Source organism: Aptenodytes patagonicus, chromosome 3 (genome assembly GCF_965638725.1).
Source record: "Aptenodytes patagonicus chromosome 3, bAptPat1.pri.cur, whole genome shotgun sequence".
Lineage (NCBI taxonomy): Eukaryota > Metazoa > Chordata > Aves > Sphenisciformes > Spheniscidae > Aptenodytes > Aptenodytes patagonicus.
Window position 1 is genome coordinate 7,648,532 of NC_134951.1, and position 23,571 is coordinate 7,672,102.

The following is a 23,571-nucleotide window of genomic DNA, read 5'->3' on the forward strand; positions in this document are numbered from 1 at the left end:
TCTAAAAGGGGTGTGGATGAGGCAAAAGGCAAATGAAGAACAACAACAGAAGGGCATTTTTAAACTGCAAGGTTTTTATTCAAACTTCATAACATTCTCTAAAAAGCTTTTGTTTGCAAACAAGGTATAGTTTTAAAAAAAAAAAAATTACAGGTCTACTTATTTTATTTTTTAAAATTTATTTAAACAATCACCATGAAGATAATATTTTTCATTAATGTTGCTTCAGGGGAATGAAGTTTCTGATGAAAACCTGTAATATATTGCAAGGTTTGACTTTGAGTTGTGTAGCAAAGCATCTGTTGAATTTTTAATGAATACAAGGTATTTATTTAAAGTCATAAATTAGCAGAAGTCTGTTAAATTTTTCCAAAGGAAATACTAAAAACAGATTTTCACAGCTGCCTTACTTTTGGCTGCTATTGAAGCTCCGAGATGTTCCTGATTGCTGACTGTTTGCTTTCTCAGAGCAGTGTCAAAGCAGCTGCTCATATATCTTGGGTAATTGGATTTTGCAAGAGCTGAAAAGGACAAACCACGCCCTTTTGGGTGCCTAGGCACATGCCTCCCAGCTTGAAGCATGCAAACAGCCTGGACCAGCTTGCAAAGCATGAGGCTGATGCTCCTGGTTCGGGGTTTGGAGTACCCTCCTTGTTTGTTGGGAGTCATGGTTTGAATGTCTTTCGAAGCCCCAGGAAGCGCAGATCACACCTCTTCCTTCTGGGAGAAGCATGTGCGTGTGTCTGTTGAAGTATGCCAGCCTTTGTGCCCTTCAGAGGACTTCTGCTTAGGTTGAGGAGGTGTTTGAGAGTCGAGGGGTATTTGGTCTAGCCATCATAGCAGAGGTTCGGCCGTGCGGGGGAGTGTGTGTAGAAGCACAACTCCAAGTGCCTAGGGGAAAAAATCTTTTAAAACAGGTGTCCGTACCCTGACACGATCTGGTCTTTGGCCCTTTTCTGACTTAAAAGATTGCTGAGATGCCACCTTTTAATTCATCTCTACCTGGTACTGTATCAAGAGCAAGTAGTTTAACCTTCCTGGGTGGGTTCTGTTGGCTATGTCTAACTGTGCCTGGCTTAATTCCTACTTGATAGCAATGTGAGATGCAAGGCTGGCTATATCAATACAGAACAGTAAATAATACCTACCTTTAGGCTAAAACTGGAGACCTACCTTGTGGCTGAGGACTGACTGAAGTTGTGGTAGCAGACAGAATGACATTACTTCAGGAAGCCCTATAAACTCATGACAAACGCGTTGCAGGACTGTGGAAAAAATGAGTGACCAAAGTTCTTCCAAAGCAGCCCTGTGAGTAGAAGGAGCATTAGGAATTGCTCTTCTGTTGTGGTAAACTACTTGCTGTAAATTACTGGCTTTTGGAAATCCTTAGAAAAGGAGGAATGGAGTTGAACCAATATTAAGAGAGCCAACGCTGAACGTGGCACAAGATTGGACAACTCTCACCCCTTACCGTGGGTACAGCCCGTAAGAAAATATTACTTGCTCCTTGAGCTTTTTAGCTGCCCAAGATATTGTCAGTAGTGTCATCTTTCATTTATGAAGGGTAATGCATTAACTTGACCAGGTTTTGATTGTGAATTTTTTTGGGTCTTTAAAGTCTAGAAGATCTGTTGAATGCAGAAGAGCAGAAGATACCTCCTCCAGCAGGAGGAATGGTACAAACCACGCAGGCATGATTCATCTGCGTGGACTCCTGGCAAAGGTGGCAGTTTTGTGGGTGTGTTGTAACTTGTTTTGTCATTTTGCAGTGCAATACCTTTATCGTCATCTGCAGGTTCCTCAATGTTAATCCAGTCGGACAAGGAAAGAAGCAGGCTGAGGCCCAAGGTTATTTCTTCATGGGAAAACTCTAGATGAACCAGAGCACCCAAGCAACGCGGGGTAAGACCGTAAGAGTGACACTGGGGCACGATGGCAGCAGATGAATGGTTAGACGCTCGCCTGTGATATCTTGAGGATCTCTGGCTGTGTTAATTTTGCTTACAGTAGAACCCAGACTTCTGAAAACAGTGAGTACTATCACAAAACAACATTTTTCCGGAACTGCTTGAAATCTATCGGTGGTCTGTGAAATTGGTTCATTCGTAATCTAAAATGCACCTAACTGCTTAGGCTGTATTTACTTTGCACTTATTTTCTCAGTTTTATATTCTCCTTGCATCTGTGGAAATAATTAGACATCTTAATTATCCTCTCACCTTTTTCTCGTACTTTTGTGATTGGTCTCTAATCACGGTGTTGTCACTTTTAAGAAAATCTGAAATTTTCTTACAGCTAAAGTTACTGTAAAGATCACTCTCCTCAGAACTTGCTTTACTTAAATTCACATTTTCCAAGTGTGATGCCTTTAAAAATACAACTAATACTATGCAAGCTTTTGTATAATTAAGAGCTTTAATTTTTATCCTCAGATGACCATTTTGAAGACTCTTAAGGCCCCTGCTGCAGCCTTTATAACTTGCCATGTAGCAGCGGCAAGTGACCACGTTATGGTGGTTTATGAGCTGTTTGGGTTTTAAGCTAGCCATGTAGCCGTTCAAGCCCTAAAAATAATAGATCAGGTTCAGTAACAAAGGATTTGATATTTTTTTTAAAATGTTAAGTACAGACAGTGCAAGATTGCAGTGAGTGAGAAAATATATTTGTATTGCTAATTATGGCAAGCTGAGTGTAAACTTTTTTTGTACAATATGTGCTTGTGATTTCTGTGCAGGATAGCTTTCCCCATAAACTTCACTATAGTTCGTCGTCTGGGGTAGTGGAGAAAGGGAAAGCTGTAACCCCAAGGTGGTGGAGAACCCTTTGGCCAGAGACCTTGGGTCCACCAGCCTGGGGGTGTAGTTCCCACAGTTGTCGCTGCTTGGGCTGAGCCCTCCGGTAGCTGTGACCACACAGGGCCAGGCTGCCTTGCAATGCGTCCTGCCAGAAATTAAAAGCAAGAAAGCGCTTGGGGTAGGGGAAGGAGGGGTAGTTTGTAGGGTTTTACAAAACGCTTTGATTTTTAAACCAACAGTAGTCACAGAACAAGGGCTTTGAATTTAAGGCTATGATACAGTAACCAAAGTATGGATTACTTTTTAAAAACGTGATCAGTTTACGTTTTTTTAGTGTTTTAAGAGGCTCTTTCCTCTCTCGTAACCACTACCTAGCCACTCACTCCTCGCTCTTTCCCTCCTGTTGAGGGCTTTGCATCTGCTGAGGTGCTCTGACCAAATGAAATGAGCTGGAGAAGGAGGATCAGCAGCTGGTGACAATCTTCTGAGCTGGGTAGGAGACACCTAAGGGTATGGAAGTGTCCTCTTACTAGAAAGCCCCTTCTATGTGAGAGGGTTTTGACAACTCAGCTGCTCGTGTGCCTGTGCCCTGATGGAGCAGAAACCTCTGAAGAGAGGAGTAACGTGTTTACAGCTTCTTAAAAAAGGAGGCAAAGTTAATAGCCTAGTGCTCCTGCCATTGCCCTTCAAATGTGAATGAATCCCAGCAAGCATGGGTGCATGGAGGGCCAAGGTGGCCTTCATCCAGGGGATGATTTTCAAAAAGTGTCAAGTTTCTAATTGTGGTGTCTTGGATTAACAGCTCAGTTGCTCTTTATGGACCTTTCTCCAAAAAAAAAGTGCATTGCCTGAGTTTGGACCAGGAGATCACTGATACCCTGCATTCACACTGTGTGTTCCTGTTAATGGCAGTAGACAGTTTATGATTAGATATATATCGTCCTCTATCTAAAGTACCATAATGGGATGCTTTGGAGGGAGAGGAATAGCTATATATGCTTTCACATGGGCTTATGTCGGTTTATCCATGTTTTTTTCCCTAAAGTGACAGTGACTTGCTGCTGCATCGCTTGTTTTGCTCTAAGCTTCTATTGCTGCATAGTAGTTATCTTGGCACGTTCTTGCAGCGGTGAGACTGGGTGGTTTCCATGTCCAGCAATGCAACTGGGCGAGATCAGTGTTTTGCTGATAATGTGGGCCGGTATCTCGGTGAGCCTTAGATACCTGGAGCTGTCCCAGATTTCTACCTCCCTTAAAGGTAACAGCCCTAGGTGGAGTTACATCAGTGGTTAAATACAAAATGAATATGAACTTACTAATGATCAAACATGATGAGCTCAAGGATTCCCAGGTATGAGATGGAATTAGGGCTACGAGCATACAATAAACATTTAATGGCTGCAGAAATCGGAAAAGAATTTGATACGGTCCTTTGCCTCAAACCTGTAGGTGTTTCCCAGCCACCTCCCGTTCTTCAGCAATATTGATCTGAGTCTTTTGGTTCACCTCTCTATCCGTTTTATTTCCTTAGAAGAAGCTTTAGCTAAAGCTAAAGCTAAATTATTAGCTTTAAACCCAGAAAATGCTTTTACCGATAGCAGCTGAGTTCAAGAGGCTGGCACGAGGTTCTCCTTTAGAGCTACCTTAGAAATTCAGTGCATAAATCTAGCTCTTCCTTTTATGATCTTTTCATAATTAAGTAATAAACCTGCGGATCTAAAAATACAGTAAGGTGAACAAATGTCACAGATGAAAGGGGCAGCCAGCTGTGTGCCTGGTCCTTTGATACCGTCAGATTGTGAGAGCTTGGAGTCTCCTGGATAGGAAAACACATCTCTGCTTCGTCAGTGCAGGACCCCTTCTGTTTTGGCATCGTCTGTGCTGATCAGTACGTATCGGGGAAAATTGAGTGGCTCCTATCAAGGCATGGTGATTTGGCAAGGCTTCTCCTGTGTGCATCTTCTGAAAACCAACCAGTGTCCTGCTTTGTCACCTTGCATTCATTTTATTTTTTTTTAGTATGTGGCTTAATCTACTTATACATCCAGTCGCAGATCAGTGTCTCAATTCTTTTGCATCCACAGCAGCTGTTGCTTTTGCTTTGGACATGTTTGACATCTAATAATCAGATTTGATGTAATGCATTATTTTTCCTTCATTCCCTTTACTGGATTATTTTCCTCCAGCAAATATGCCTGTAACAAGTTGCATCCCAGGATATTAAGCTTTTACCAAGGACCATAGGAAACCTCATGGAGGGAGCAGAGGCCTGAATCCTTCTGCGAAGCAAATAACACTTTACTTCAGTCTGTTTATCAGATTTTGATATCCGAGCCCCGAGGGCCCGAGTTTCCTACTTCACATGGCAGGCCTCATCAGGAACTGCCCGAGGAGAGACAGCAGCGTTGAACCCAGTGGAGGCGAGGCTGTCTTAAATCACTTCAAAAGGGACCCACAGGCTGAACTGCTTTAATAAGCTCACCACCTCACTGTTTACAGTATATTATTAATGCAGTAACTTCCAGTGTTGAACAGTTGGTTTTGGTTTTGTTTTGTTTTGTTTTTTTTTAAGAAAAGGTTCACAAATCATTCTCAGTAAAAAAGTCAATAAACGGTAAATGTTTGAAAATCACCTTGCAAGACCGGTAAGGACAGTCTTTGAGATAGGTTTAGCTGCTCTCTTACTAGCAACCGGACTGTCTTCAAAAGTGAAAACAGAGATGTCTAAATGTCTTTAACATCTCTCTCTCTCTTCCAGGAGGAAACAGTAAACGCCAGGCGATGGATGTGAGGGTAGCCCACTGCCTGCTCCTTTGGGCTGCGCACTTCTTCCCGGCCGCGCCACGCGCTGCTCTCAGGGTAAGTTTCACTAGACCAGGTTGCTCAGAGCCCCATCCCACCTGACCTTGAACACTTCCAGGGAGGGGGCATCCACAACTTCTCTGGGCAACCTGTTCCAGTGTTTTACCACCCTCATCGCAAAGAATTTCTTCCTCATGTCCAATCTAAATCTACCCTCTTTCAGTTTAAAACCATTGCCCCTTGTCCTGTCACTACAGGAGAAAATACTTTGAAGTATTTAATACGTTCAACATGCCAAACAACCTCCAGCACAACTCTTGGAGTGTCAGAAATCTGCTCTTCAGCCTGCTCTACCCAGCAATAACAGTGCCATTTCCAGGGTGTGGCGTAGCCAGGCTTTGCTTCCAGACTGACAGGGTTTGGCTGCTTGTAGATGATAGACCATTTGACCAAGCGGTGATGGAAGCTGTTCTAGATTGCGCCTGGCCGTACGACATGCAGTCCCAGCAAGCGGTCCTGCCTGCAGGAGCCTGGTACGCCTGCCTCGGGGTTGCTTCCCAGTCAGGAGAGGAACAAAGCAGCTATTGGTATTCGTACAACTGTAGCTTTTTCTTATAGCAAAAGTCATATAGAGCGCATATTCTCATCAACAAGTCACATTCTCATCAACATGAGAAATACTGGAGAGCTTAAGTCTAATACAGGCTTTTTGACTGAGGAATAAGTGCTGGAGGCATGTGCGATCCTGTCCACTAGCTCAGCATATCACTTCAGTAGAAGGGTGCAACTGAAGGCTTAATATAGAGAGACAAACTGTTAGTAGAGTGTTCTCAGTTGGTCTGTATGAGCTCTGCAATCTGGACCTTGAAGAGGTTTCTGGACCTCAAAAGGACTATTTTGCCCTTGAAATCACCTTTCTAGTTTGTGCCAAGGAGTCATCTTTTGCTTATGTATTTTAACATACAATCTACATTCCACTTTTCCTTATTTTTCAGGTTCTCAGTAAGGAATCAAAGACTGGTAATCAGCAAGGTACAGTGAATAGCTATGTGTCTTTTCAATTCTTTGTGAAATGTTATCAGTTAGCAATACTTTACACCCCTGATACTCACCTCGTAGACCATGGCATGCTGTCTTACACCTTATAACAGTATCTGCTTGACTTGTTTTCCAGATGGGTGTGTAAATCTCATTCCCTGCAAAGATAACGGAGCTATTTGTATTCAGCCTTGTTCTCCCTCCTTCCATGGGGAGACAAGCTTTGTCTGTAAAGACAGAAACTGGCAAATGTTCACAGATGCCTGTGCAAGCCTGGATGTTCAGTCCCTTTTTCAGGTGAGGTAACTGTTATGCATCTACTTTGGCCTGTGCTCATAATTTCTTGCAAAGATACCCCCTTCCTCCATGCCTTTTAAAAGTTGAGTAAACGGAAGAAGATGGGATCCTAAAACACAGATTACTTTGGTAACAGGCTTTGACTTCATCTTAAATCAAGTGATGGGAAATGAATTTGGGAAATTCCTGCGTGGAAACATAATTCAGAAATGAAATTGCCTTGTTCACTTGGTTAATGTTCTTCATGTGGATCTAAACAAAGGCAATGAACCCGAGAAAAGTGCAACACAATTATCTGTAATAAACAGATGATTCACGGTAAATTCTCCCCAACTCCAAAATAAAGAACCTTATTCATCTCACTTCAAGAATAAGGCACTGCATTTAGTTCTTGCCTCTTCCTTCATGTGTGTTGCATGAGCAAGACATTCTTCTCAGGTGAGCTTTGGTCCTGGGTTTCAGGCCATCCGGCACATTCATTGCACACCCAGCACTGTACCTCTTGCCTGGTTGTAGCTGTAGCTTCGTTTTCATTCTGTTCATTAATTTTCTCAAATTTCTTTTCCTCCCTCCAGAGGATTTCTGAGCGTGAACTCCTTCCAAGCTCTGGAGGACATGTTAATGTTGCTGGAGGACACCTTCCTTTTGTAGGGGAAGGAAAGCCGGTGTATGGGAAGCCTGGAGATGGAGCAAAATATTTTGGTGCTGATGACCATGGGACTAGTAACTGCCAAGCTGATTTTTCATGCATCATCCCAGATATCCTGTCTTCACCAGCCACTCCAGGAAACATTGCTGATATAGTGGAATTGCTAAAGAAGATTTCCCTGCTGTTATCAGAGAATGTCAATAGAGGGAAAATGCAGGTATTTACTTTTATGGGCTTCAGGAGGTGTTTCTGAGCTTGCCAGAGCATCCATACATGTTTTGTCCTTATAGCCACTCTCCAATGAAGCGGTGGCTGCGAGTCACATGGAGATCACCTGGCAAGTTTCCAGAGAGAGCTGTATTTTGTTGTCAGAGAAACTATTTGACCTATTCCTGTATGGTGAAAATACTCTGTGGAATTAACTTTCTTTCAAAGCAAAAGCTTTCAGAAACTGCTGTTACAGACATGGGAGAGTAGCACAAGGAAGAATTCATTTTTAAAGTATGACACTGAAGGGAAGGCAGCCTTGGAGATGCTGACCCGCAGCTGTGTTGTCATGTGTTGCACAATGGAAACTGAAATCTTTCCCTGATGAACTCAGAAATCAGAGAGGTGGGGGAAGAAATATCGGGAGGGTGATGTAAAGCAGACCTGCATAGCAGGTCAGCGTCTGGAATAGAACTTAGGTGTCCTGATTTTTGCTTTCTACTTGCTTCTCCAATCACCTTTTGAGCTATCATATGAAGAGGATAGGACAATTCTGGTAGTGACCATGCTGATGAGATGTTTGGGTTTCACTGGGATGGATCATAAAAACCTGTTCGTTGTCAAAGAAGAATATTCCCTTTATAGAAATCACTCTTGAATTAAATGAGCCGTTCTGGAGGCTCTGCCAGTGGAATAAGAGTTGGTTTCTTTTAACATGAAAATAACTTCCTTTTTTCTTGTTCATTTCAGAGTTACAGCAGGATAGCAAACCATATTCTGAACAGCTCCATCATTTCCAGCTGGGCTTTTGTAAAGGACAGAAATGCCGGTTCTATGTTACTGGACTCGGTGAATTTATTTGCTGGGAAACTTCTTCTAAGGAATGGGTCGGAAAGTGTACAGGAGCACTTCATCTCTACAAAAGGCTACAGCATACATAAAAATAGTTCAGGAAAGAGCTTTGATTTTTCTGTGGAGTTCAATAACACAGGCAATATCACTGGGCACGTGCTCATTCCAGAAGAAGAGCTTTTGAAGTTACCCAAGACTTCCAAAGCCGTCAGCATTGCATTTCCAACGCTTGGAGCCATTATAGAAACCAACCGATTGGACCCTGTTTTTGTGAATGGAATGGTGTTATCGGTGTCCCTGCCGGAAGAGCTCCGGCATATTTTGCTCACCTTTGAAAAGGTGAATAAACTGGAGAACATCAAGGCTCAGTGTGTTGGGTGGCATTCTACTGAAAGGAGGTGGGATAACAGGGCATGCAAAATGAAGTCTGACAACATCAGCAATGTTGTTTGCATCTGCAAGCATCACCGTCGGACATTCAAATCCTTCTCCATTTTGATGTCCCCCACCATGCTGCGGAATGCAGTGCTGGATTACATTACACGTGTAGGGTTAGGCCTTTCCATTTTCAGCTTGGTTCTCTGCCTTATCATCGAGACTGTTGTCTGGCATCACGTTACAAAAACTGAAATAACCTACATGCGCCATTTTTGTTTGGTCAACATTGCTACATCGCTTCTCATTGCTGATATTTTGTTCATCTTAACGGCTATTGTGCACAATACAGCCCTAAACTACCAGCTGTGTGTAGCAGCCACTTTTTTCCTTCACTTTTTCTATCTTGCCTTGTTTTTTTGGATGTTTACCCTGGGCCTCTTGATTCTCTATGGATTATTATTAATTTTTTTTAAGATAACAAGATCTGTATTCATAGCTACAGCATTCTCTATTGGATATGGATGTCCCTTGGTCATATCTATCCTCACTGTTGCTATTACTGAACCGAAGAATGGGTATTTAAGGAGTGGAGCCTGCTGGCTCAATTGGTATGAGACGAAAGCCCTTTTGGCCTTTGTTGTACCCGCTCTGAGCATCATTGTTGTGAATGTGGTGGTGGTGGTGGTGGTTGTGGTGAAGACCGGGAGATCCTCTGTTGGAGAAGGCTGCAAGTCACAAGATTTGAGCAACATGATCCGAATTAGCAAAAACGTGGCCCTTCTGACACCTCTTCTGGGTCTCACCTGGGCATTTGGATTAGCAACAATTGTCGACAGTCGCTCTCTGGCATTCCACGTTACGTTTGCGCTACTGAACGCCTTCCAGGTAAACTCTGCGAGACTGGGAATAGTGTGCGCTCAGACTTTGAGCCTGGGAAAAGGTAGCAGATCAAAGAGGGGCTGGCAGCATGCGTTGTGCGTGGAAAAACAGGATGTCAGCTTTCCTTTCGACTCAACTATTTTACATGGTACATGCACTAGGCATCCTGCATTGACATAGTAAATGCAGATGGGTAATGGAACAAACTAGTTGGTGTAAAGTGTGATGAAGAATTAAGATGATGAATTCATGTTAAACATAAAATACACTGGTTAATGTCCAGTAACTGCAAAGATGTCTCATCCTTATCAATTAACAAATACGCCGAAAATTCTCACTTGCCATGGAAGATGGTTTTGTTCAACTCATCGGCATAAACATCCAATGTTACCTGACGTACTGTTGTACACCCAGTCTGCCTTAGCTCTTCTTGGCTAATACTGCTACAGCGTGGGTTGAGAAAGTCCTGGTATGTAACCCATCAGTCCAGTTCGTAATGAGAATTAGCGTGGGTTGTATATCCCTTCTTGACGTTCCCAGATAGCCCGTGTGACCTGGGTGGATAAACCCATTTTGTGCGTTGCTGTTATCTGAGTCATAAGTGATGAGACCTATTACACTGACAAAAACACTATTCTATCTATCCTTAAGGGAATAGCATCTAGATGCATTTAAGAAACATCATGTGGTTATGCTGGTTTTGTTAACTGGTTTTGCAATTTTTTAGGGATTCTTCATCCTGTTGTTTGGGACACTTCTGGACAGAAAGGTACTTGGGTGACTTCAGCACTTATTCAGGATTATATGAACATTTTCTACACTCTGAGAAGCTGTTCCCTTTAACATTTTATTTATTTTTTTTTTTTTAAATCTACAGACTAGAGAAGCCTTAAGGATGAACTGCCTTTCATCAAAGCGGAAGTGTAGTCTAGAAAAGGTAAAGATTCCTCCTCTCTGGGCCCCCCCCCCCTTAATGGCTTAATTTACCAACTTACATATCTTCTTATTTGTACATGGAAAGAATGGAACATTCACTAAATCTTACCTAGTTTAACATTTTTCTAAGGCAAATGCTTGCTGAAGGAAACGCAGGTCTCTTGAAAGTATGCTGAGGATATTAAGCTTCTAAATATTAGAAGTGGCAATCCGTAGATTTTTATGACCGCTACGTAACCTACTGCTGTTGTTACAAAATTAAAAATGGTATTTTAATCTAATCCCTTCACCTGTGGATATCAAAGCCCTTTAGATAGAGAATGCCTATGACTTTTTTTCCATCTGTAAAATAGATTTTCTTTAAGGTTGCTGACTAAGTAAGGACCAGAATTAGGAGTCCAAAATCGCAATCTAATGACCTGTTTGCCGCCTTCACAAAAATATGGATCTGTATGACAGCAGGGCTGCTTTAGGATGTCAGAGGATTGTTTTGCTTCCAGCTGAACGTCAGCTCAGGATGGAAACCACTCAGAGCCCAGCCAGTATGTTTGGTGCAAATCAATGTTGTGTACTCATAAGAGCTTGAGGGTTTTTTTTAAATATCAGGGCGATTAATTAAAAGGAAATGTTTTAACCTTAAGGAAACAACTGTGTTTCAGCAGCTTCCTAGGAAAACGTTGGCAGAATTGATGCATTGACATCACTGAGTTAGTGTTTCCTACCTCTGCTGGAAAACTTTTATCTGCTGTTTGTTAGATTTCTTTTGGTACCAAGGCTTTAATGGTTTCATGCTATATTTATAAAAGGGAATCCCCTTTAGCTGTCTCACAAGAATCGTCTGCAGTGCTGCTATCTGCCAAAAGAAACTGTGTCAGTTCAGTTTGGACTTTGGAAAAATAAAGTTATTTCCTTGCTTTTCTGTAGTCTATTTATTAATCAGTCCTGACTCTAGTATTGAAAGCTGCGGAGTGTCTTTCAGTGACAGTGTGTCCAAATGTACTTGGTTTATGAGGAAAAAATAGAGGGGTTAAGGAAACTATACCTCCTTTCTGCTAGCAGCCTTGCCTGGTGTGCTTTGGGTCATTTGGTGCAAGAGAGGCTGCATGTTTGTGCAACTTCTGACTCCTCTTCTCTGCATCCTTCCTCTCCAATTTAGTCTTCAGGTGCATCCAGCACTGCTGTTATGCGCTAAGTCTAAATGCGGTGCAGAAGGTCCTCTCTTCAAAAACACCAACCAACCGAAAAAACCCAAGTAACAAAACAAACCCAATAACAAACAAAAAGAACAACCCCCAAACTTCTGCTAAAATTAACTGTTTCCTACCTAACAGAGGAAAAAGAAAGCAAGTGCTTGAGGCTGCTCCAAATTTAATAAACTGAGATTACAATTCCTGCTTTTACAGATCTAGGATCCAATGAACAGTGAAGATGTGAAACCTCTTATCAGGCTTTAGGTCAGGATTGAAAGTTTGAAAGTTAAAATTCCCCCAAGTCACCACCAATATAATGTTCTGGAAACAACAGGTGGAAATTTCGCTAATCCCATGACTCAGCAACATTTGTTAAAAGTGTTAAGTGGTCTCACTGGGCAAAACTTGGTGTGGAAACCACAGCTGCATGTGCCTAAGAACTTGGGTTCATGTTGTTACTTACCTGGGTGGAAGAGATGACATATGGGTGTTTACCATTGCCTAACAGAGAGGGGGAAAATGTTAGTCATCCACTTTTGTAAACTTGGCTGTAAATATGGAGTTTGACTCATGAGAGCTGGAAAGGTTTGTCACACCTGAAATGATTGTTAAAAAAAAAAAAAATCTTGTTTCAGAGAGCTTCAGAATGGGACTGTGTATCTGGGGGTTTAATGGTGAATATGTAAAACATCTAGAAGGGTTATGCAGACTCTTGCTTCAGGCGTCCGAGTTTCTCCAGACTCGTAAGAGCCTTTCTTCTGGGTCAGATTTTAAGATGACCATCTTGTGGCGTTTCTTGCAGGACTCTGAGGCACCTCCTTTTTGAAATGGAACCTCCACCTACATGGATGATCTGTCTAATCTGACCTGCTGATTTCTTTTCTCCTAGTCCTAGCAGTGGACAGTTGTCTTCAGTGGATCCGACCAGTGAGAGGAAAAGGAGCACTTCTTACACAGAAATCCTGGTTTGAGATGAGCCGAAGTGGCTGACCAGCTTGGAGCATGGACAGCACTGTCTTGGAGCACAACCACAGGAAGCATCATGAAAACCAGAAGAGAAAAGGCCCTGAACCTGCTGTCAGGAGCTAGAAACCATCAGTGTTGCTGCAACCCTTGGAGGAAACACGCTGTAAAGGTTGTTTCTTCATGAAAACTGCTGTGAAGAGAGTTTGTCCTCGTTTGCCATTTCAGTGCTTCAATTTCTTTCTTTTTTTTTTTTCATGTCAGTGCAATAAGGAGCTGTACAGCATGTGGAGCTGTTCTAAAATTATTTAATTTTTAATGTCGTGTATGATGTTGAGTGTTATCTATCTGGTTTTGGCTGTCTTTGATCAAAAGCGATTCTGTTAGGTGGCACTGTATTCATCATTTCCATCTGTCTTCCCGGACTGATGGACAACGTAACTCTATTCTGCATTACAACTGTTGTCTCCATCTCAATATTTGTTCTCTCCATCTTAGTACTTGTGTGTCAAAGGAATTGTACAAAGCTCTTTTTTGGTCTGTCAGGACAGAATTTTCATTCTTTTTGCAGTCCTGCAAGAAGATGACAGAGATAAACAAGAGCGAGCGCTCTGCAAATAATTGGTTTCCCTCTGTAGACGTGGGAAAGCAAGCTTTGAATATGCTTCAGAGTTGAATCAAGTGGATGGAGTTCTCCCGTGTCCCGTGCAATGTGCTAACAAAGGAAATGGTTCGTCCATGTGAGATGATGTATCTGGTTTCATTAGAAAATCAGTCCTTGGTCTGAGAAACCCTTTCTAATGAAAGCTTTTATAGAAACATTATTGTCTCTTGTCAGGGCAAATTGATGTTTTCAAATGGAAATAAAGTTGAAATTTTGTCATTGTTTCTAATAAGTGGTCCTTATCCTCCTCTACCAAAAAAAGGTGGATAAATGCCCTTTAATATTAGCTGGCATTACTCAAGTCAGAAATCACTCATCCCCCTGTGGCTTCACATACGTTTGAAATATAGAAGATTTAGGCGAAATAATACTGTTTTAATGTCAACACCCTTTTACTGAAGAGGGAGAAAAATACCCTGGCAGATGAACTGCGGGATGTGGGGCATGTGATATGTACTATGGAAAAACAGACAGCCAGATGTCTCGGGGGGAGAAGCCGGGGCTCTGGAGGCAGTGATCTGGAGGGCAGAGCTCTGCCCTGGTCCGTGAGACAGTTCTTGTCCCCAGGACTCTTGCTTCCTCGTGTTTTCCTCTCCTATCTTCTTTCCTCATAGACTGTAGTCTTGTTACAAGAGATTACCCCTGCTCCTTTCATACAGTGCATTTGCACATTTGGAGAGTTTTGATGAAATAGAGATAAAATTGGGCTTATGTGCTGTTGTAACATAAATTTCAAAAGACCATTACCCCAAAGTTTGCTTCTTAGTGTCAAGCAGCATCTTCTGTGCTTTAGTTTCTTTCTCTCCTTGAAGCGCTTAGAGGGTTTTTTCTTTCCTTCCCTTTCCCCCCTTAATAAGTTACATGTATCTTGGAGTTGCCTCCGTTAAACCTTTTTCAACATCAGTAGCATCTCCTCCAAGTCCCTGCATGGCCTCTTTCAATGCAGTATCGGAGCTATGTGCCCCTCATGCTTGAGGGTTTTATTTCGTTGTGGTATTGTACACCTGATTTATGAATCGGCCACTGTATTTTAAAGAATAGTTCAAAGACTGGCACAGGATGCATGGTGTCGGGTGAAGATGTTGGTCAACGTTCAGCGTGTCCTTTGCAGCTGTGAACCCTTGTACAGGTACCTCTGTCACCTCTGAAGGAAGGGGATCACATTGTGCGGTTTGCAGCGTGGAGAAAACAACTGCTTTGCACCTGAATTTGTTGCAATATATTTAAAAAGACCTCCGTTTCCCACCGCTCTTCTGCTTGGGATGGCATTTAACTCAGCTGGTATTTTTTGTTCATTTGTTTTACCGTTAACATTGAAATTTTATTAATGAAATATGATTTTTTTTTTCATAGCACCTGAAAATTTAAGAGAACTGGCTTCAACCTAGCGCCTTACCCTTCTCTCACGTGCGCACAAACGTGCATGAGAAACCACAGTCCATTACAACTGTGGATTTATAGACAGTCTCGGATGAGGCTTCCTGGATTATACACACCCCCTCCAAATTCCCAAGAAATTCAGCAGGAGTCTTGCCCAGGCAACAGCACTGCAAAAGGTATCTGTTTCATCTGCAGTTTGCTGAGAAAAGTATCTAAGCCGTTTATCAAAGGGTGTTTGAAGTACGGTGCTTATTTTCAGAAGCTGGCACACCGCGGAGTGTTTTACCCTGTTTTATGATCATTTACCTATGTAAAAATAACTGGGGTCTTACAGAGAACCAGTTAATGGTACAGGATGAGGATGGGCACTGAAGTTTTATTTTTAATACCCCAAAATTAAACTGACCAGGAGCATTTAACGAATAAATGTTTTTGAGAAGTGGAAGCTGTGGCTGTCCTCTATGGGTTCTGAACTGGTATTTCTTTAAATGCCGTGGGCTGATGGCCCAGTTCTAATCCCAGCTCGGGGGGGGGGGGGGGGAAATATGAAAATCACTAGAGTTGGAATTCTGCCAGTTTCCCAAATTATCAGTGTTGCAACAGCTTAATAATGTCAGTGTTGAATATGTCAGACCCCCTGATGTGCAGGAGCTTGTTTTGGAGCTGTTCCACCCTGCCTGCCAAAGTGGTCAGACTCGAAAACCCCAAGTGCTGCTCTTCACAAGGTGTCACAGGGACAACCCTTCTTTTTTTTTTTTTTTTCATAAACTTACAGCGTTGGTTGTGTGGCCAAGCATAGAGAGATGTCAGAGCTCCTTGGCCAGGCAAATAAAATCGAATTCTCTTGTGTCAAGTGTGACACCAAAACAAGTTATTGGGCAGAACATTAATTTACCTCAGATACCTCAAGTTTTACGTTGCTTTTCCAGAGCCAGGCAATTTCCCCCCTCTTTTTCTATCTAGCACAGGCGTCTCCTTCACGGTTGGTGAATCAAAAGAGAGGAAGATGCCAAACCAGCAGAGTCTTGGCAGGCTGTTAACAAGGCTGCTGGGCTGCCCCATAAAATGTGCTTATGGTAGACGCTTGCCTGCACCATGAGGCTCGGCACTGCTAGCTCCAGGCCTGTTTCCAGCCTGCTCCCCACGGCTCCAAGAACCAGTGGGTGCTTGACCTGTGGTCCTTCACAAAGGCATGGCGTGGCTCTGGGTCTGGCTTGCTGGTTTGCCTCACTGAGAAGTGTCCTGGTGCCCAGTGGTCAGTCTACTTGGCTGTAGGTGTTAACGGTATGTGTTGCTAGACAAGCAGGGCTTGTAGGGTAATGTCCTTCCCAAAGTTAAAGTTCATATCGGGGTTTGGGGGGGGAAAGCACAATTTTGGACATGCAGCACTCTTTCACCTCTGCCCCCACAATGAAGATGCACCTAAAATTTCTGGTGGGTGTGCTCCCAGGAGAGAGCCCATTGGGAGCTCTGCCTCCTCCTCTGGCTCCAGTTTCAGTGGTTTTGTTTAGGCTAATAGTACTATGTGAATGTATTTGCAGCATGTCTGTGAATGCAATCGGGTCAAAATTGTAAACCCAATGGTATTCCCCCTCCCTGACTGCCAGGTCAGATGTCCCATTTGTGTCCTGTAAACAGAGTGATGCTGATGACTTAGTTTACGATCTCTAACATATTCTGCACTATAAACCAGATATTTTTGTCTTCATTCTCCCAAGCGGGATGTAATCAACATCAAATGCCAGTAGAGTTGTATATAACTTTAACTTTTCTGTTATCTTTTGATGTAATCAACTCTTTCCGTGGTTTTGCTCTGAACACTGTAGTTGGAGGTGTTTTTCTTGAACGGCTTCCATTTGGATGTAAGAGAGAAACCTTTCTAATGGTGTAAAGTTTGTAAACTTGTTTACATGCGGTCTACGTTTCAGGTCAAATTTGGTTGGACACCATGTACCTTTGGGCCCTCAGGTTCCCACTGTATCTGAAACCCAGCCTGACTTTAGTGATACCTTGAGGCTAGTTCAAACTTTGGGAAAAGGTGCATGCCTCTTCTGATTTTACAAAAATAGTTCATCTGTTGCTAATTACTGCAGCCATGTGCTAAGGTCATTCTCTTTCACAACTGGAAGAAGTCATCTTTGATTAATTTATTTACTTAACTGCAGCCAGTAAATGGAATTGCATTTTTATTTGTTCAGTGTTGCTAAACTTTAAAAGCCCAGTGCTCTCCTGCTTGCTTTAAGCATCAGTGTTTACTTTCATGTGGGTTGAAGGTCTGTAAGATGTACGTGTACCCTTTGGGTACTTTTGTTTCAGGCTGAGATCAGTAATAAATAATCTGCTTGGGTTGTTTGAAGATTGTGTTGAACGACGGATTGATTAGGAAGACCATTCCGACCCTTGAGGAGTGCAAGTCGAGTTTTATCATTTACTTTTTATTCGTGCTGCAGCGTCTCTGGTCAGGGGACAGGCAGACCAGTACAATTACTGGGCTATTGGAAGATCGAGCTATATTTAGCTGGAGTTTGTCCAGCTTCAAGTACCCTGCCTTAAGAAGGGTAAGTTAGTAGTGGAACAAGGTATTTTAAGAAGCAGTGGGTTTTTCTTTCTCTGGTGGTGTTGAATCAGGCTTTCAGTGAACGTTAATTATTGGGATCTGTACAGTGGTGTGAAAGCGGTTCTCCAGCCTGTGAAACAGTCCCTTCTGGCCTTAACGCTCGGTAACTATCCCAGGCCTTTCTTTCCATTGCAATGTTGTTACCAGTAGCCGAATGTGAATTTCTAGTATTATAGGTGGCCATCCCCAGGCAGAGCTCTCTGCTTTGGCTGGCTCTTTGACGGCAATTGTAAGGAAAAGGAAGGTGGGGTAATTGCATCAGTATACTTGCATTGGTGCCAACCCTCTTAATAAACCCTGCTATTCATTAGGAGTATCTTTGGCCCCCTTTGGAAGAGTGTTTTTCTTCCAGAAATACTCTATTGATGTCAGTGGTGGTACAAGAGAGCAGAACTGGACTTGGGGTACCACTCGCCTGTTTAAATCACATCAGATCCATCACACTGCTGCGTGTCTCTCTCAGCGATCGCTATTTCCACGGTAAGGGATTCATTTTTTTCTGGGTAATGACACTTACTCATGCAATCTTTTTTTCTGTCATGGTGTAGCTGAAAATATCCCACATTGCTGGGATGGCTGGCTTGGGAGCTCTGGGGCAGCCTGGATTTCTTGCTTAGCTTCTGCGTTATTACAAAATGTTATCTTAATCTCTGCTTGCTGCAGAGAGCCCAAGGTATTCATCTAACCAGCTGGAGAGGTACAGCAGAAATCCTCTCTATCTCCTGTACTGCAAGTATAGGCGCTGCTGGGCATAGCAAGAATAGGGCAGTAGAATAGAGGATTTTGACCTTTTTATCAATAAGCTCTAAAGCTACTAGAGTATAATGTGTGTCAGGATCTGCCAAAAGATCTATTGAAGACAAGACCTGAAGGCTGACTTTGAAGTGTGCTGATTAGTAGTAAAATTCTCACTGACTCTAAAACAAACTGCCAAGCAGTAAGTGTCTTGAAAATGTCTGCTTTTGGGAAAAGGTTCACTGATACATTTTTTTCTTTTTAAGCTTTTATTTTTTAGGCCAGAAGAAACTGTTGAGATTAACCAGAGCCTTCTCCTCTCAAATGTGATCAAACCACCTTTCAACCTTCTTTTGGGCAAGCTAGATAGATTGACCTGTCTTTTTTCTTTCAGAAGAGGAGTTGTAGTATTGAATTTGTATTGATTTCAATTTTTGCTAGCAGACAGAAGAATTAATTTAGTACACAAATACATCCTGGACATGAGCCGGCAATGTGCGCTCGCAGCCCAGAAGGCCAACCATATCCTGGGCTGCATCCAAAGCAGCGTGGCCAGCAGGTCGAGGGAGGTGATTCTGCCCCTCTACTCTGCTCTGCTGAGACCCCACCTGCAGTCCTGCGTCCAGCTCTGGAGCCCTCAGCAGAAGAAAGACACGGACCTGTTGGAGCGGGTCCAGAAGAGGGCCACAAAAATGGTCAGGGGGATGGAACACCTCTCCTCTGAAGAAAGGCTGAGAGAGTTGGGGTTGTTCAGCCTAGAGAAGAGAAGGCTTCGGGGAGACCTTATTGCAGCCTGTCAGTACGTAAAGGGGGCTTGTAAAAAAGATGGGGACAGACTTTTTAGCAGGGCCTGTTGCGACAGGACAGGGGGGAATGGCTTTAAACTAAAGGGGGGTAGACTGAGACCAGATCTAAGGAAGACATTTTTTCTGCTGAGTGTGGTGAAACACTGGCACAGGTTTCCCCGAGAGGTGGTGGATGCCCCATCCCTGGAAACATTCCAGGTCAGGTTGGAGGGGGCTCTGAGCAACCTGATCTAGTTGCAGATGTTCCTGCCCATGGCAGGGGGGGTTGGACTAGATGACCTTTAGAGGTCCCTTCCAACCCAAACTACTCTATGATTCTATGATCCTTCAGGTTACAAGCTGTGTTAAACTAATAGGAATTTGGGTCTTCTTCCTTCAATGAACATGTGTGAAAACCCACAAAAAAAAAAAAAGGAGAGTCAAGACAAAGTTTTTGGTTACTGAGACTTAGGCTGCAAATACAGGAATGAAATTCATAAAAATTAGTGGTTGACATCTGAAACAGATACAAGACAACTCAATCGCAATGTTGGCAAAGAAAAAAAGCTACAAATCTTTAGTTTTTTTGACTAGCTCATGGGAGGCTTTGTGCTTCAGCAGCCAGCCCTTGAAACCCCATCTGGGACCTGCTGTGATAGCCAGATTGTAGCTGGACGCAGGGTTTTGGCCATCAGGCTGCTTCAAGAGAGTACGTGCTGTTGTGCGGCTCCCCCTTGGGTTCTGCAGCCCCGCGTTGTGTCATGTGGCTCTTCCTGGGTTGGTCAGCTCTACCTTGCACCAGACCCATTTCACGGTGAGGCCCACACAGGCTGCAGTGTTGCAAAGGAGCGGGAACATGCTGTGCGACAGAGGTGGGATGACCGTTAGCTGGTACTACCATGGAGACCTTTGCATGGGGGAGCTTTGTCCCAAAGCATTTGGGACATCTGCAGGTTCGGTGTGTGGTGATGGGAGATAGCAGATGCCTGAAACTGAAAGCAAAGGGTGGTGCAGAAGGTGATGAGATGTCCAAAGATTGCTCTCCCAGGTAATCTGGAGCTCTGCAGTTGTTTAGCAGCAGCAGAAGGCAGCCTCTATGTAAGATGCTTTACTATGGAGGGTTTATGAGGAATAAGCCCACAAAATGGGATGCTCCTGACGAATGCATGACTTCTTCCTTCTGAAGGAATGCTTCCCTTTTTGCTGGTCACAATCCTAAATTACTTGAATTATAAAGCTGTATAAATAGCTGGCATGTATTCCTGATCACTTGAGCTGCTACAGGGTTCTTAAAAATAAACGTGCTTTATGGAAACGAAAGTTTAGAGCCAGAGGGGAGAAAGGAGATTGGCTGAGTGAGAAACACTGTCGTTGCTTCCAGCTCTTCTATGAATGCTAGTTTGCAGGGAGGTGAGAAATGTGAAGGAAAGCTGTGTAAGCCAAATAAGCATGACTTTCAGCTGAAATATGCCTAAAATATAATTGATCTGATGACAGAATAGTCACCTTTCTGCAGAGATTAGATTAACTGCTGTCGATCAGTCCGAATTTCTTCCAGCTTGTAAATTCTCTTGGGGAACCTCAAGAAGTGAGGGGGGGATGTAAGCCTGAATTCTTCTTTTCTAAAACCAGTATGGATAATTGCATCCAAGAATAGCTCTAAGGCTGGCATTCTCTGGGGAGGAGATGCATGGGGAGCCTGAGTGCATAATTTGACACTGGATGTATTGCACAATGGGCACCAGCCCTGAAGCAGAAATGGTCACAGGTAGAGCTGCTGAAAACTCAGTGTCTGTTCTTTAGGGAGGAAAAAAAAAAGTTTGCCATGGCGAAAGTCTGATACTGGTTTGGAACTTCGGTCCTGCTGTGTAGCTCCCTGGTCAGGATGCAGTCGTTCGAAAAGAAGGCAAAATGTTTTACTGATTGTGTGGCTGGTCACATCAGGCTGAGTGTAATAAGGACTGGGACAATCCACGGCTCATACTAAACCCATTCAGAATCTTATTGCTTTAATTAATCTAATTGTTCCTGTAGCAAGGCATTAATACTTTCAAATGTGGATCTACCTAAATGGATTTTTTACAGGGAATTACATATGATTGTATTTTTTAACTCTGTTAAAAAAATCCATGAATGCTGTTTATCTTAGTGAAAGTTTTTGATAACTTGATTTTCATAAAGGTTGACCAGTCCAATCATTTATGTGGATGATTACTTATGGCATTAAGACTCTGTCGTGGTTTAACCCCAGCCGGCAACTAATCCCCACCCAGCCGCTCGCTCACTCCCCCCTGGTGGGAGGGGGGAGAGAATCAGAAGAGTAAAAGTGAGAAAACTCGTGGGTTGAGATAAAGACAGTTTAATAGGGAAAGCAAAAGCCGCGCACGCAAGCAAAGCAAAGCAAAACAAGGAATTCATTCACTCCTTCCCATCGGCAGGCAGGTGTTCAGCCATCTCCAGGAAAGCAGGGCTCCATCACGCATAATGGTGACTTGGGAAGACAAACACCATCACTCCCAACGTCCCCCCCTTCCTTCTTCTTCCCCCAGATTTGTCTGCTGAGCATGATGTCATATGGTGTGGAATATCCCTTGGGTCAGTTGGGGTCAGCTGTCCTGGCTGTGCCCCCTCCCAGCTTCTTGTGCACCTCCTCGCTGGCAGAGCATGGGAACCTGAATAGTCCTTGACTTAGTATAAGCACTGCTTAGCAACAACTAAAACATCCGTGTGTTATCACATTATTCTCATGCTAAATCCAAAACACAGCGCTGTACCAGCTACTATGAAGAAAATTAACTCTACCCCAGCCAAAACCAGCACAGACTCTAACCTTGGATTTTATTTCTTGAAGGTCTTCACACTGGTAGCTGTATTCTCTGACCTTGGTTAACTTCTCCCTTGGTAAAATGGGGTAACATGAACCCGACTTAAGTACCAAATATGAATGTTGAGAATACGACCTATTCTGTTGTGCTATAGAATTATAGAATCATTTAGGTTGGAGAAGACCTTTAAGATCATCGAGTCCAAATGTGCTGTGATTGCACAGAGCTCAGCATGCTGGAGTCCTGGACCGTGGCTCAAGAGCCTACGTGACACCACAGTATTGGTGAATAATAATAATGCTAGTGACTCCGAAGACTTCCTCTTGAATACTTTTTGTTATGCATGTGTTTATGAAATTACACTCTGAAAGGTGTTGGTGACAGGTAAGAGAAATATTTGCAAATATGTACCTGCTAAACAAAAGTCATTGCCCTGTGGAGTTCTAAGTAGAAGTGATGTGATTTAGTAGCATAAGATAATCTTCCACTGCAGGCAGAAAAGCAGGTGATTAACAATCACTTACCAAAATTCTTAATTGTTAATTTTGCTGATACAAGGGGAAAAGGGTATCCTACAGACATTATGTCTGGAGTTGTGTTTTTATGAAAGAAACTCTTAAAAATTGTATTATTTTTAAACTGGTGAGCTCTGGGCTTGAACTCTGGTCAGCTTGGTATGATTTGACATAACTAGATAATTGTTTCTAGGAAATAAAAACAAGACGTAGCTCAGAGACAGATCTTAGGACAACTTAAATAAAAACCAGTAATATGAAACAAATTCTTGGATTATTTCTCCAGGGTAAACCCATGATTTTCACAATGCATTATTGCTGTTTTCAGACCAAAGTTATTTTATTGGTGCAGTAAAGATAAACCATGCAAACTAGAAAAATAGAAAAGAAATGTAACGGGCTTTGCTCAGTTCTCTTGTACAACAGTGCAGTCATCCTAATAAGTAAATAAAACCCGAAAGTTTGAAGGAGCAACTGGGGCACTTGTTGAAAATTTTCTTTGCCCTCATGTAAAGAAGTCTGAAACTTCAGTTGCCTTGCTCTTATATTGTCGTGGTTTAACCTCAGTCGGCAACTAAGCACCACCCAGCCGCTCGTTCCCCCCCCGGTGGGATGGGGGAGAGAATTGGAAGAGCACAAGTGAGAAAAACTTATGAGTTGAGATAAAGACAGTTTAATAATTGAAATAAAATGATAATAATAATAATATGATAATAATAAAAATACACAAAGCAAGTGATGCACAGTACAATTGCTCACCACCCGCCAACCGATGCCCAGCCAGTCCTCGAGCAGCGGCCCCCCCAGCCAACTCCCCCCCAATTTATGTACTGAGCATGACGTCCCATGGTATGGAATGTCCCCTTGGCCAGTTTGGGTCAGCTGTCCTGGCTGTGTCCCCTCCCAGCTTCTTGTGCACCCCCAGCCTTCTCAGTCGGCAGAGCATGGGAAACTGAAAAGTCCTTGACTAGTGTAAGCACTGCTCAGCAACAACTAAAACATTGGTGCGTTATCAACTTTGTTCTCACCCTAAATCCAAAACACAGCACTGTACCAGCTACTAG

General features: G+C 43.0%; 1 protein-coding gene across 2 annotated transcripts; it reads left to right on the forward strand.

Annotated features, from left to right (window-relative positions):
• The first annotated feature begins 1,916 nt into the window (after nt 1–1,916).
• ADGRF4 (adhesion G protein-coupled receptor F4) lies at nt 1,917–13,882 on the forward strand. Of its 2 annotated transcripts, XM_076335415.1 has the most exons (9): nt 1,917–2,030; nt 5,554–5,654; nt 6,593–6,629; nt 6,772–6,932; nt 7,508–7,798; nt 8,539–9,903; nt 10,625–10,666; nt 10,775–10,834; nt 12,913–13,882. In XM_076335415.1, exons 2-9 carry the CDS (start codon nt 5,577–5,579, stop codon nt 12,916–12,918), a joined length of 2,040 nt encoding a protein of 679 aa, XP_076191530.1. In that variant the 5' UTR covers nt 1,917–2,030; nt 5,554–5,576; the 3' UTR covers nt 12,919–13,882. The 2 variants fall into 2 exon arrangements, with proteins under 2 accessions (XP_076191530.1, XP_076191531.1); XM_076335416.1 differs by lacking the exon at nt 10,625–10,666.
• Nucleotides 13,883–23,571: the final 9,689 nt, after the last annotated feature.